Here is a 15,761-nt window from a genome sequence, read left to right on the forward strand (position 1 = left end):
CATACAAGGTCCTGGTAAAGCTGCTTTAGAAAGGCAAGGAAAACACACATCCTAATAGATTTGGCAGACAGGATGTGAAAAGATGCATTATTTCCGTGGGGGAGCAAGTAGCCAGCAAGGATGTCTTTTCCACAGGTCACATACAACCATTAAATCCAGGACCTTTGTTTGGATCCCTAGGAAGCTCAGGCCAAAAACGTCATAAATACACATGAGCCTAGTGCAGCCTTGTAGGAAATAGGACAGTGGAGGTGGCATCCCTGAGTCCTGTGGTTGCCAAATTTACTTCAATTTTTAATTAAATTAATGAACAACTTCAGACACAAAGACCTGTTCCACTGAGATATTGAACTGTCAGCAGACATTTGCTTGTCTTTTATATGTGATTTCTTACACTCCCTCCCCTCCCCCAATGTTTCAGCAGTTTCTTCTCCATTCCTAAAAGAACCTGCATTTTCCTTCCCAGCTCTGTCTCTGGCTTCCTGTGTGCTAAGCCTCTTGCAGTTGTCATCATGTCTTCAGAATGCATTTGATAGGTACAGGAAGTTGCACCAGACCGGAGATGGAACCAACAATCAATTAAAAAAAAAAAAAAAAAAGCACACTGTTTCTAAGAAAGATGCATCACGGCTTCCCACAGGAGTTGTGTACCATATGTTCTAATATCCGTGTAACAATGGATCTAATTTTGAGCTCCTCTGCTTGGCTTTGCCACCCATCACAACAAGAAAAATGGTCCTTTTAACCTGCCACTCCCCAGCTTCCTGATGATTTATAATCACGATTGCGTTTCCTTTTAACCCCTTCATCGGATATCACAGAATGAATCTGCCCTCCTTTCTCCTACTAGCTTTATTTCTTAGGGCTACTTAGTTTAGTATATTTATGGTGTATGAGTCATCAAGCTGCCGCCGGATTGGATGAAAACCAAGCACCCCTGAGACCGTCAGTCAATTACAGCTATTCTCAGCTTCATTCACAGATTTATTAGCTTGCACACACAGAGAGAAATCCATTCAGCAAAGTTCATTCATAAAATTTCAACACTTTGCGTATCACCGTTCACATCTCTGCTTTCTGCTGCGAGTGGGTTCCTGAAAGACGCTCCGAGAGTGCAGAAGGGTGGGCAGGTCAGGAGGGGAATTGAGGGACACCAAGGCTTCGAGAGTCCCTGAAACAATGCGGAGCAGCGCCCGTCTCTAGAACTCCTGGCTTGTGGCCCAGAATGGATGCGAGATAAGATCTTCCAAGAGAAGGCAGGCAGAAGGGCCATTGGCTCATATAGACATTCTTCTTCTTTTTTAAAAGATGAACAGTCCCTGAAACAAATAAAGGGTTAATAGGCCAGTCATTGCCCCACCCTGTGGGAACCGAAGGGAGCAGGTTTGAAAGTTCCTGCTTGCAGAAAGGGAGGCTTGGGGGCGGGGGCACTCAATATTTCTGTGACTTCTGCAAGGCTGGCGGTGCGGCGGGGCCCGGCTGGTGCTCCGGCCCCGGCTGTGCGGAGGAGTTGGCGGTGAACGATCCAGTCGCGGTGGTCCAGGCGTGTCCAGCAAGGAATCCTAGGCGAGAAGCCGGGAGCTGCAGCCTGGGCCAGCGAGGGACTGAAATCAGAGCTGGGGAGGCGTTTCCCCCTGGGCTGTCATCCTTAAGGGACTAGGAGGCGAGGGCAGCTTCCTGAAAGAGTAGAGTAGAAGAGCAGCGAGGTGCACCGGGCGGAGAGGCATTTGATTTCCGTGTCGTTTCTCTGCCGGGCGACAAGGCGATTTATGCAACAGTATCCTGTTTCAGCACATCCAAGGCTATGCGAAAACGCGGTCAGGACAGCCTGGCAGGACTCGGCACCCCGGGATGCTGCACAGGGCCAAGTACAGCCGCTTTCGGAACGAGTCCATCACGTCCTTGGACGAAGGCAGCCCTGGAGGCGCGGTCGGGGCCAAGGGCTCGCCACAGCCACCCTGCCCCACCCTGACACCTCACCTGCCAGCGGAAGATGCTACCTTGGCGTCCCAGGACAGCCCCACTACATTGTGTACCTTGATCCCCCGTATGGCGAGTGTGAAGCTGGCCAACCCAGCCACCTTGCTGAGTCTGAAAAACTTTTGTCTGGGTACCAAAGAGGTGCTGCGGCTGAAGCTCCCAGAAAGCCAGGAACCCGCTCCGAGCAGTCCCGCTTCCCCCGAAACCAGTCAAAATAGGGCCGGGTCTGCAGCTTCCCTCCGGTCGGACTTGGTGGAGCACACAGCACATGCAGTAACTCAAGATGCCTGTCCGCTTCCAGGCCCTGGGGAGCCAACCCCTGGGAACAGGCAGGACAGGCACTTTCTCCAGCACCTGTTGGGGATGGGCATGAACTACTATGTGAAGGTAAGTCCTATTCCTTATGCTTCTAAGAACATATAGGGGCAGGGCAGCCACCACCTAGTTGGATTCTGGGTTTGGACAAGTCACTATGCAACTAGACCAAAAGACAGGCAACTGGGTTTACAAATTTTCTGATAAATATCTGGTTTGTAGTGGAGTCAGACAACCTTTGTTTCAAGGACATAAACTGATGCTAGCTTGTAGGTAGTTGCCAGGTGTAGGGATTCATGTAGAGAGAGGCAGCTTAGATGGTGCCTTCTTGTCCCCACGGGACCTAGCATTCTAGCCAAGAAGAGACAAGGATTTCAAATCCAATAAGCGGTTGAGATTTATTAGATTATACCACCATTGTATTTTAGATGAAAACCGTAGAGATTTCTGTGCTAGAGGAGTACATGGTGTGTATGGGGCTTGAATTATTTTATAAAATTTAACTTACATTTAGCTCATTCTTAAAGAATGGTCAAGTCTCCAACCTTGTGCTAAGAGGCTAGTTTTAGCTCAGTACACATTTATTGCCTTTATTACCGAAGCTATGGCAAATGGGCCTTGTCTATGAGATATGTGCAAAATCAAAGTACTTACTGGCCTTGAGTGTGTCCTTGCCCTCTCCAGATCTGGATAAAAGGAGAATGGAAAAATTGACCCCTGATCTTCTGAAACTCAATTTTTAATTTTAGAGACCAGCAAATGCTTGTGAAATAGTACAAGAACAACATTTAACAGTAGATATCTAGTATGAGAATGCTGAGGGAATTCTGAAAAAGGGCCAAGTTGTCATGATCTGGGATTTATTCATATGGGAAACCTCCAGAGAAGATGCATCTGGTAAGAGATATCAGTTCTGCAGATGGGCAGGAAGGAGGAAATTCCTGGCAAGGCAAAAGTCAAGCAGAATCCAAGAGGCTGAAAAGTTGCATCACATAAACTGGGTTTAATTGAAGAGGAGGGGGAGTGTTGAGGCATGGTAGCTGATAAAGAGAGGGCTGGTGTTCAAACAAGTATGGGTTAAATAAAGACAAATACATATGTATATATAATGTATCTGAGGAATAAGGAAGCAGTTGACTGAAGCCTCTCAGTGCCAAATGAGTTTATATACACTCTTACTGGTAAATGACAGCCCTCCTAAATTCTTAGTGAAAATATGGTTTGGCAAAAGTGATTTTAAAAATATCTATCTGTTGATCTATTCTAAATGGATTGAAGCAGGGAAAAATTAGAGACTGGGAGGCCAGTAAGAAAGATACTCCTGGAGTTTAGGTGTGAAGTGTTAACAAGATTCAGTGGAGATGAGAGAAAACATTATGAGTCGGAAGCGACTCCATGGTACTTAACAACAACAACAACATGTGAGGAAAGCCACCATTATCACAGTGGTTAATCAAATAATTCAGATCACAATATAGAAAATACAGTTGTGAATATTGATTAAGCAGTGGGTAGTAGACTGATGAGTTTATTATTGTTCTATATGGATGTTGGGGAAAGCTATTGAGGAAGAGTAGCAAGGAGTGAAAAGCAACTCCAAATTTAAAGTTTGAGAATGGGATTAGTGATGCTAGCGATAAAACAGAGAGAGGAAGGGAGACTTAACCTAAGTTTACTTTTGCTGTATTAAGTTTAAAGTAATGACATCTAAGTGGTATCAATTTGTAGACAAGTGATCGTGTAAGACTAGAACTGTAAGAAGGCTGTTCTGAAGGTTCAGGTAAACCTCAGGTTACAAGCGTTTCATGGACAACTCAAGCTTGCCCTTTAATGTTATATAAATGTGTCCTCATTTTGAAATGATTGAACCAATCTCTACTTGCAACAAATTTTTCATCACAATGAAAAATTTTTATCATTGAAAAGGCTTTTGAGCCTTTCTTGCACTAAAGTTAAGGCTAGGTAAGAACCATTTATACCTGACCCGGCCTACCAATCAGGAACAGATTTCATTTGTAACCTGGGGACTGTATACATTTTTGACATGGCCCAATAACTGTATGGAAATCAATAAGGAGATCAAGGAAGTCCAGATAATGAATGCTGGGACATCTACCAAAATGGCAGGCTTGAGGCACCTTTGAAAAATGGGTAACAAAACCTCTTGTTGTTGTTAGGTGCCATCGAGTCGGTACCAACTCATAGTGACTCTGTGCACAACAGAATGAAACAATGCCCGGTCCTGGGCAACCTCTTAGGAAGGCAAATTTATGGGACATTCAGTTCTTGTCTGCCCCCGCAGCGATATAGCTGGTAATGGAAATAGTTTCATGTGTCTACTAAAAGTTCATGGATACGTTTCTCACTTGTCAAGCCTAAGCATCTGCAAAATCCTGGTGGGTAAAAGAAGGACTCTCCAAACTGTTTTCTTTGTACCTGTTTCTCCCATCACTTAGACATCTTCTATCTTGATTTTTCTTTCCATCTCCTCACATCTACACACCTGTACAATTTTAAATATGAAAAGTGTTGCTATGTGAATCCATTTCCCAAAGGAGCATCTCCAATGACATTTTAGATTTTAATGAGGACTCCATCTGTCTTTTTGTGGCAATGACAACTGACCCCAGGAAAAGTGCTTACCCCATGACCCAAATGAGCCATACTGTATTGCCACTAGGCTATGTCAGGATGCACCCCCTAAGTGCCTCTCTTGTTGTTGTTGAGTGCTGTTAAGTTGATTCCTATGTCCAACAGAACTAAATATTGCCTCGTCTTGTGCCATCCTCACAATGTTGCTGTATTTGAGTTTATGTTGCAGCCGCTATGGCAATTCATCTTATTGAGTGTCTTCCTCATTTTCACTGATCCTCTACTTCACTAAACATGATGTTCTTCTCTACTCTCTGTGGACAAGAGACGCTAAGGAGAAAAAGACTTTGCTATGCACATGGAGTCCTGGTGTGATGCTATAGGATAAGCACTGGACTGCTAACCAAAAGGTTCAAACCCAGCAACTGCTCCCTGGAAACCCTTTATAAGGTTGTGATGAGTCACAACAACAATATCATGCACATGGAGAGTCTGATAACACTAAACCTTTTAAGAAGGGTTGTGTAACTTTAGAAAACCCCCAGCGACAGAGTCCCACTATTTTCACAGAAGAAAGCCAGAGGCCCACAACAAAATGAGATGGTTTTCTGCCTCTGCTAATTTCTCTTGAAATTATTGGCAGTTAAGAGGGAGTAGTGTGGGTGGGAGGAAGTAATTCCAACTAAAACTGACAATTTGAGATTTGGGGTGTTCTATTTTCCTTCCTGTCTCTTGGGATAGATATAGAGGTAGATTTTTCTAGAATTGAGGACAATTCTGGAAGGTTTGAACTATTCTTCCTGTTGTTGTCTTTTGACCCTTGATTTGCCAGACCTTTCTTCTCTTGACCATTGTTGTTATTAAGTGCTGTCTAGTTCATTCTGACTCTCATAGCAATCCTGTGTGGGATTGATTGGTCGGTTTCAACTCTTGACCTGTAGTTAGGTTAACAGTCCAGTGCTTATCCTACAGCATCAAACCAGGACTCCTAGAGCATTCGTTGGAAGAAAGTCTTAGAGATCTCCAAATCTAAAGCTTTCATTTTGTAATGGAAAAAACTGAGGCTCAGTGAGGTGAAGTAACTTGCCTAAACCACATATCTGCTTAAGGGCACACAAGGACTTCCAGTTCTATGTAAACATTGTTTTCTATCACTGTCTCAATTCACCTTCCTTTCCTCCCTGAACTAAACAATACTATACTAAAATGTCTCTACTTGGATAAAATGTGGTGGATTTTTTTTTTAAAGCCCACAGTGAAAACTTTTTCTATTAGTAAAATTGTTCCAAAATAGTCATGAGAAGGGAAAAGAGAGCAAGGAAGAGTGGCAAGAATTCCAAAATGCACTGCTGGTGGTGGTTATGTACCGTGGAGTTGGTTCTGACTCTGTATAGGGTTTCTGAGTCTGTATATCTTTACAGGAGCAGAAAGCCTCATCTTTTTTCCACAAAATGGCTGGTAGTTTCGAACTGCTGACCATGAGAATAACAGCCCAACTCATAACTACTAAGCTACCAGAGGTCCTTAGTGTTGCCAATTTCACTATTTTGTTTAAGAAGGTCCCTGTGATGACAACTTGCCTGTGTTGCATCCAGGCTTGTACAAGATGCATGGACTGGTACCTATTTCACTTATCTTACATAACCCTTTAGGGGTCTCTCCCCAATATGATTTCTTCTGTCACTTCCATTTTCATATTATTCTAAAGTCAGTGTCATGTCATTATATGGGTTGAATGGAATCAACACTGTTTCCTAATATTGCATTTATATCACTTTGTCTCTCATACTTCATATATGTTGTTAGTAGTAGTAATAGCAGTAGTTAGGTGCCATTCAGTTAGTACTGACTTATGGCGACCCTATGCACAACAGAACAAAACACTTCCAGGTCCTGGGCCAACCTCACAATCGTTGCTAGGCCTGAGCCCATCACTGTTGCCACTGTGCCAATCCATCTCATTGGGGGTCTTCTTCTTTTTCTCTGACCCTCCACTTTATGAAACATGACATCCATGTCCAGCGACTGGTCCCTCCTGACAATATGTCTGAATTATGACAGATGAAGTTTGGCCATCTTGGCTTCCAAGGAGCACTCCGGCTGCACTTCTTCCAACACAGACCTGTTTGTTCTTTTGGCAGTCCATGGTACTTTTAATATTCTCCTCCAATACCATAACTCAAATGCATTAATTCTTCTACGGTCTCCTTTATTTACTGTCCAACTTTCAAATGCATATGAGGTTATTGAGAATACCCTGACTTGGGTCAGGCATATTTTAGTCCTCAAGCTGACATCTTTGCTCTTCAACACTTTAAAGAGGTTTTGTACAGCAGATTCACCTAATGCAATATGTTGTTTGATTTCTTGACTGTTGCTTCCATGAATGTTGATGGTTGATCTGAGCAAAATGAAGTCTCTACAAGTTCAATCTCTCCTCCATTTATATGGATGTTGTTAATTGGTCCGATGGTGAGGATTTTTATTTTCTTTACATTGGATGCAACCCACACCGAAGGCTGTGGTCTTTGATCTTCATCAGTAAGTATATTATGACATGTTGTTAGGAGGGAGCAATTCCTGGAGAGGGACATCATGCTTGATAATGTGGAGGGTTGGTGAAAAAGAGGAAAACCCTGATGAGATGGATTGAAACAGTGACAACACAATGGGCTCAAATGTAACAACAATTTTGAGGCTGATATAGGACCAGGCAGTGATTCAGTCTATGTGCATAGAGTTACTATGAGTTGGAACTGACTCGACCACATCTAACAATAACAACAACATCACTGTAGGATCTAAATGATGCACACAGCTCATGAACTTAAACATCAGCAGGGATATGAGGCAAATAGGATTTCCTTTTCCTTTCTTAGAAGATCCATGATGCAGTGCTTTAAGATTTGGCTGTTAACTGAAAGGTCGTGGCTTCAAACACACCAGCTGTTCTGGAGAAAGATGAAGCTCATAAATATGTATAGCATCAGAAGCCCTAGGGAGCAGTTCTGCTCTGGGCTACACGGGTCACTATGAGTTGGAATTGGGTTTGGTTTGGAAGGTACAAGCTTTGGATATCAGGGAAGTCTGGTTAGTTTTGCTTTGAAATATCAAGATCATAGCAATCAGTGCTGCCTACAACTAGTCATTTCATTAAAGGATTTCATCTGAAACAAGAGTTTTGTAAGAGGGTATTGTGGAAAGTCAAAAGGCCTCAAAGAACTGAATTTTTTATTAAGAACATTATTTAGGGACATAAAATTATTACTACTCTACAATTCTGATAAATAAGTATATTTGCAACCATAAATTCAGGTGAGAAATGTCATTATTTTTATTATTATAAATCATGTAAACGCCAATCCTAAACCCTGACTGTGCTTGACTTCAATTTTGGTCATGACTATCGCTTCAACATTTAACCAGGATCACATAATGAATCAGGAGGCTTATTTTATTTTCGTGCCCCTAAATGGGTCAAAGGTCTTTAATCTTTGTTTTGTTGTTGTTGTTAATAGTTTGCTAAAGACAGGAGGCAACTTGGTTTCCAGACCTCCATTTGGGCACTAGAATCCCATTCTGGGATCTTCTTGCTGAGAATGAGAATGATGCCCTTCAAGTCATTCCCCTGGGAAGGCATTGCTACTTCTGTGGGACCCAGCCAGGATGGAGAGTAAGGGTCTGGAATGTTCAGACATCCACTTGTGCCAGCTACCCATCCTCTTCCCAATTATAGTCCATGAAAAATAGAGAGGGCAGATGGCTTAGGAATGCTAACGAAAAATCCAGAAGCAACAAGCAGCCAAAGGAGTTGATGATCAAAGGAGGGCACGGAAGGTTGCACGGAATAATTGAGAAAAGAATAATTGCCTAGAGAGAACAATGCAGATGAAGATACTTAGGACTTGGAAAAGGGAGGATGAAGTTGAAAAGTGCTGCTTTCATACATTAGGGTAAGACACCCACAGCCAAGGATTCTGATGGAAAATGACACTGAAGGCAGCTTTTGGTAGAGTTAGAAATTACATTGTCGTGGGAGACTGATGGAATGGGGAGGGAGTGGTGAGGCAAGGTAGAGAGAAACGAAAGCACGGAACAAGCGGTGCTCAATCTAGAAAGGAGTCTGGAACACATAGATCATAAACTGACAGTTGCGTCAAATTAAAAAAAACAACAAAACAGAATTGTTTTTGGGATAAGTTACCAACATTTAAAAACTCTTTTTCCACATAGAGCTATGCATTTCTGGCTTTTCAGGAGAGCTGGCAGCACCAGGCTAGCAATCCCGATGGTGGCAGATGGTGAGAGTTGGGTCCTGAGCCAGAGTCCCAACCATTGTCACTATTTACAACACCTGTCTGGTTCTCCAACCTTCTTCTTGTTCTTAAGCAGTGCTCTGCTTATCCTGGGTCTCTTTCCTTTCCATATAAAGTTTGCAATTGCTTTTTCCATCTCTTTGAAGATTGTCATTGGAATCTGGATTGTTATTGCATTATATGTGTAAATTGCTTTGGGCAGTATTGACATTTTCACAACGTTAAGTCTTCCTATCCAGGAACATGGTACATTCTTCCATCTTTGTAAGTCTCTTTTAGTTTCTTGCAGTAGTGTTTTGTAGTTTTCTTTGTATAAGTCCTTTGTTTCTCTGGTTACATTTATTCCAAGATATTTCATCCTTTGGGTGGCTATTGTAAATGGGATTGCAAACCCATTTACAATAGTAGTTGGGTTTGCAAACCCACCTGTGTTGTTGGAATAAGAGGAGGTGTCTAACCTCTTTGTCTTTTGTTTTCCAATTCAGAATACCTGGGAGAGAGGCTGAAAGTACTGTTTTGTCTTCTTAAGCACATTTGAGTATATGTTATTGTTGTTAAGTGCCCTTGAGTCAGTTCCGACTCATGGTGACCCTGTATAGGGTTTCTGAAGAGCAGCTGGTGAGTTTGAACTGCCAACCTTGTGGTTTGCAGTTCAATGCTGATCCTACAGCACCACACCAGGAGTCCATTTGAGTATATGGAGACTTTTTTTTTTTTTTTTAATACCAAGAGACAAAGTGTACTGGAAACTGGGTGAGACCCAAGAGAAGGCTCATGTCTTCTCAACTCAAAAGTCTTTTCCCAGCCTCACAAAGTTGCTAAGAGTTTTAAAGGTAGAGGACTTTCTGTACTAGTACAGGCTGTCCCTATTTTGTGAAGAGATTGTGGGTCAAAAGTTGCATTGTATGCAAGTTTTTAGGAACAATGAATTTTACCAGATAAATAATGTTAAAGTTGGCAAGCTTCCCCCAAACGTCAGGAAGATGATTAAATAAGAAAATATGAGTGGAAAAAATTAGCACACAGGCGATCACATAGTTGGTTCCAGGTAGAGGGAGGAGAATGAACTTTCAAAGGTTCAGAGGTTGTTCAACCATCACCCTTATTGGGTTCTCAAATGATACCATCACTTTTAACAGAAGCCGAGTGCCCCCTAAGTATTCATATTGAGCATAATTAAGGTCACTAAACTGTACACATGAAGATTGTTGAAATAAAATTTTTTGGTTACACATATGAGGGTAAGTTAAAAAAGCATTGCTATGAGGGTTTCATTGAGTCCTGGTGTGGTGCTATAGGATAAGCACTTGATCTCACGGTTGGTTTGAGCTGCAGGTTGATGGTTCAAACTCACTAGCCGCTCCTCGTAAATCCTGTACAGGGTAGCTACGAGTCAGAACTAACTGGACTGCTCTTAAGAACAACAACTAGGGTTTCAATTCATATATGAATGAGTTTATTCCAAACACAACATCTTTAACTGTGTCTCTGTGGTCAATAAATGGGTACAGACAAATTCTCTCAGTAATACACTTGTCCAATCTCATTAGGGTGCCTTAAAAAACAAGTCCAATGAAAACAGTGGCTTATGAGGAGATGTACTGGGCTAGTTGATATCCCATGCGAGTAAAGTTTTACTAAAGGTAATACAGAAATAGCTGCAAGCATAGACTGACAGAGAACTCCCAGAGGTTCAAGCCGGATTCAGAAGAGAGCATGGATGGAGGGATATCATTGCTGATGTCCAATGGATCTTGGCTGAAAACAGAGAATATCAAAGAGATGTTTACCTGTAATTTACTGACTATGCAAAGCCTTTAGATTGTGTGGATCATGACAAGCTATGGACAACATTGTGAAGTATGAGTATTCCGGAGCACTTAACTGTGCTCATGAGGAATTTGTACATGGACCAAGAAGAAGTTGTTCTAACAGAACATGGGAACACTGAATGGTTTAAAATTAAGAAAGGTGTGCAACAGGGTTGTATTCTTTCACCACACTTATTCAACCTGTATGCTGAGCAAATAAACCGAGAAAGTGGGTTATATGAAGAAAAATGTGGTATTGGGATTGGAGGAAGACTCATTAACAACCTGTGATATTAAGATGATACAACCTTGCTTGCTGAAAGTGAAGAGGACTTAACATATTTATTGATGAAGATCAAAGAGCACAGCCTTTGGTATGGATTACATCTCAATGTCAAGAAAACAAAAATCCTCACCACTGAACCAATAAACAACATTCTTATCAATGGAGAAAAGATTGAAGTTGTCAAGGACTTCATTCTTCTTGGATCAACCATCAACACTTGTGGAAGCAGCAATCAAGAGATCAAATAGCATATTGCGTTAGGCAAAACTGCTGCACAGAACTTTTTTTTTTTTTTTTTTTAAGCTGGATAATGTACTTTACTGATGGTACATGACAAGACTGGGCTCTCTAAGCCCCTCTCCTTCTCCAGGGGTTCTGGATGGAAATGGTGAGGATGGGAATTTATCAGTGTGTAGGGGAGTAGTTGGGTTAAGGACTCCCAGCAGCTGAGGGCCTCTCTCTTCTTCTAGTGCTATTACTGGGGCTGGTGGTCCAGGGAGCTCTTATTCTTTGGAGGCCATGTGGACCATAAGATCCACCACCCTGTCACTGTGGCCGAATCCATTGTCATAGCAGGAAATGAGCTTGACAAAGTGGTCGTTGAGGGCAATGCCAGCCTCAGCATCAAAGGTGGAATAATGGTTGTCACTGTTAAAGTCACAGAAAATGACCTGGTCTTCAGTGTAACCCAAGATACCTTTTAGGGGTCCATCTGATACGTGCTTCACCATCGTATTTGGCAGCCTTTTCCAGGTGGCAGGTCAGGTCCATGACAGACATATTGGGAGTGGGGACATGGAAGGCCATGCCAGTGAGTTTCCCACTCAGTTCAGGGATGACCTTGCTCATAGCCTTGGCGGCACTAGTAGATGCAGGGATAATGTTCTGGGCATCCTTACGGCCATCACACTGCAGTTTCCCAGAGGGGCCACCCACGGTCTTCTGGGTGGCAGTGATGGCATGGACTGCAGTCATGAGTCCCTCTACAATGCCAAAATTGTCATGGATGACCTTGGCCTGGGGGGCCAAACAGTTGGTGGTACAGGAGGCATTGCTGACAATCTTGAGGGAGTTGTCACACTGTTTGTAGTTCACGCCCATCACAAACATGGGGGCTTCAGCAGAAGGGGCAGAGATGATTACCCTTTTAAGACCACCCATCAAGTGAGCCCCAGGCTTCTCCAAGGTTGTGAAGACACCAGTGGACTCTACAACATATTCAGCACCAACATCATCCCACTTGATGTTGGCGGGATCTCGCTCCTTGAAGACAGAGATGGGGTTCCCATTGATGATAAGCTTCCTGTCCTCAGCCTTGACATTGCCACTGAACTTGCTATGGGTCGAATCATACTGGAACATGTAGACCATGTAACTGAGGTCAATGAAGGAGTTGGTGATGGCAACAACCACCACTTTGCCAGAGTTAACAGCAGCTCAGGTGACCAGGCGCTGAATATGGTCAAATCCGTTTACTCCGACCTTCACCATCCTGTCTCAGGGATGCGGCTGGTACTGCAAGAGAAGCTGCGGCTGCCTGTCAAACAGGGAGAAGTAAAGAACTGCATAGAATGTTGAAGAGCAAAAATGTCAGCTTGAGGACCAAGGTGCGCCTGACCCAAGCCATGGTATTTTCAATAACCTTATATGCATGCAAAAGCTGGACAGTGAATAAAGAAAACTGTAGAAGAATTGATGCTTTTGAGTTATGGTGCTGGAGGAGAATATTGAAAGTGCCATGGGCTGCCAAAAGAACCAATAGATCTGTGTTGGAAGAGGTGCAGCCAGAGTGCTCCTTGGAGGTGAGGATGGCTAAGCTTTGTCTCTCATACTTTGGATATATTGTCAGGAGGGACCAGTGGCTAGAGAAGGATATCATGTTTGATAAGGTGGAGGGTCAGAGAAAAAAAGGAAGACCCCCAGCGAGCTGTATTGGCAAAGTGGCAGCATCAATGGGCTCAAGTATGGCAACAATTGTGAGGTTGCCCCAGGACCAGGCAGTGTTTTGTTCTGTTGTGCATAGGGTCACTATAAGTTGGTACCAACTTGATGGCACCTGACAACAACAGCAACTGAGCTAGTTAAATTCAAGGCAGAGAGGTGAGTTCAGAAGATTATGGATACTGTTTTGGAGATCCCAAAGAGGTAATCTTGATAGATTTTCTCAAAGGACACAAGATAATGATGAGGACTTACTATGAATAAGTTTGAAGAAAATTGAAAACTGTATTGGTGAGAAAAAGGCCAGGAAAGATGTGCTGGAGAACTTTTTTTCACACCATAACAATGCATCTGCTTATTCTTCAAGGGTAGCAAGGACTGTCCTATGGGAAGTTACTTGGGAAACCTTACCCTATCCACCCTATAACCCTGATCTTACCCCTTCAGTTTTCTTTTATTTTCCCAAACTCAATGAATATTGAAAAGGAAGATGATTTGAATTCTTTGAGAATGCCCAAATTACCATTCTGACTTGTAAATCTTTTTGTTGTTGTTAAGTGTCATTGAGTTGGTTCTGACTCATATGGACCCTGTATAGGGTTTCTGAGGAGTGCCTGGTAAGTTTGAACCACCAACCCTGTGGTCGGCAGTCCAATGCTTATCCTACAGGGCCACACCAGGACTCCTAAGAGCTCAGAATTCTTCAGAGAAGGGTCAGAGAGATGGAAATACTTCCTTTAGAAGTGTATAGACTTAGGTGAAGAATATGTTGAGAAACAAGAGCTTTACATTTTGATGTTTGTTTAATAAAGTGTTCTATAATTTTGTAGTAATACTATTTGACTCACTCTTGAAAAATTCCCATAATTAAAAAAAGATGACGGGGGGAAAAAAGATCCAGGGGTGCCTCTAGGTGAAAAAAAAAGTGAAATAAGTGGAATTTGGTATTGGCTTGTCACCATGTCCTTTTGGCATTCTTTCTTCTGAATGAATTGATTACTGTGGTGGGACTTTCCCCCAAGTCTTTGGATTTATACTTCACCCTAAAGTTTGTCACCTACGCTTTCTCCACGGATCAAATCTCCTATTCACTAGGGAGAATTTTCATTGTACTTCTCATAGTATGCCAAGGCTGTTGGTATCAGTGACATGCTTATTAAAAATGCACATTCCCAGGCCTGGTGGTTCCGAATTTCTGAGGCTGGTGCCCAACAACCAGCATTTTGAACTAGCTTTCAAAATGATTCTTATACACAAAATATTTGGGAACCTTTGCTGAGGACATATAGTATAGTGCCACTTGACGAGGGAAGATTTTGTTTCTTATGGGACATTTGTTCATGCCTGGAGACATTTTTGGTTGCTGAAACTTGAGGGGAGGGATCTTTAATGGGTTGAGGCCAGGCATGTGACTAAACATCCTGCAATGCACAAGTGAGCCCTACAACCAAGAATTACCAGGCCCAAATGTCCTTAGTACTAAGGTTTGGAAAGCCCAAGTCAATGTGATGAGGTTCTTAATCCTGGGTTGTGGATTCAGAGGATGAAGGGGAATAATAAACAATTGTTCGGTAATTTGACTCTTACAAATTTAACCTAAGCTACTTCTAACTTCCTCCACCACTCATCTGTCAGTTTGTCATACTGTGGTGGCTTGTGAGTTGCTGTGATTCTGGAAGCTATGCCACCGGTATTTTAAATACCAGCAGGGTCACCCATGGTGAACAGGTTTCAGATGAGCTTCAGATGAAGACAGACTAGGAAAAAGGAGTGACGAACTACTTCCAAACATTTAGTCACCGAAAACCTAATGAATAGCAGAGAAACACTGTTAGATATAGTGCCGGAAAATGAGCCCCTCAGGTTGGAAAGCACTCAAAATGTGACTGGGGAAGAGCTGCCTCCTCAAAGTAGAGTTGACCGTGATAAAGTGAATGGAGTAAAGCCTATGGAAGTAAAGTCCACAGGACCTTCATTTGCTGATGGGGCACAATTCAAAATGAAGAGAAACAGCTGTAAAAATCCATTGAAAATCGGAATATGGAATGTATGAAATAAGAATCTGGGAAAATTGGAAGTTATCAAAAATGAAACGGAACGCTATATCTTAGGCATTAATGAGCTGAAATGGACTGGTAATGGCCATTTTGAATCTGACAACCACATGGTTTACTATGCCAGAAATGACAAATTGAAGAGGAATGGTGTTGCATTCGTTGTCCAAAAGAACATATCCAGATCAGTTATGAGGTACAATGCTGTCTGTGATAGGATAATATCCGTGCACCTAAAGGGAAGTCCTGGTGTGGCGCTGTGGGTTAATACGCCAGACTGCAAAGCTGTTTGAACTGCAAGGTCAGCAGTTCAAGCTCACCAGCTGCTCCTCGGAAACCCTTTACAGGGTTGCTATGGGTCGAAACTGACTCAAGGACACTTCACAACAACAACAACAAAGGGAAACCCAGTTAATACCACTATTATTCAAATTTATGCACCAACCACTAAAGCCAGTGAGGATGA

General features: G+C 42.6%; 1 protein-coding gene across 1 annotated transcript in view; it reads left to right on the forward strand.

Moving 5' to 3' along the window:
- The first annotated feature begins 1,804 nt into the window (after positions 1 to 1,804).
- The window catches only part of SHC4 (SHC (Src homology 2 domain containing) family, member 4), a 193,739-nt gene continuing 179,782 nt past the window's right edge, over positions 1,805 to 15,761 (forward strand). The window contains 2 exon segments of the mRNA XM_006831677.1: positions 1,805 to 1,838; positions 1,841 to 2,367. Coding sequence (XP_006831740.1) covers positions 1,805 to 1,838; positions 1,841 to 2,367 — 561 coding nt within the window.

This window comes from Chrysochloris asiatica, unplaced genomic scaffold, assembly GCF_000296735.1.
Source record: "Chrysochloris asiatica unplaced genomic scaffold, ChrAsi1.0 scaffold00004, whole genome shotgun sequence".
In the NCBI taxonomy this organism is placed as follows: Eukaryota; Metazoa; Chordata; class Mammalia; order Afrosoricida; family Chrysochloridae; genus Chrysochloris; species Chrysochloris asiatica.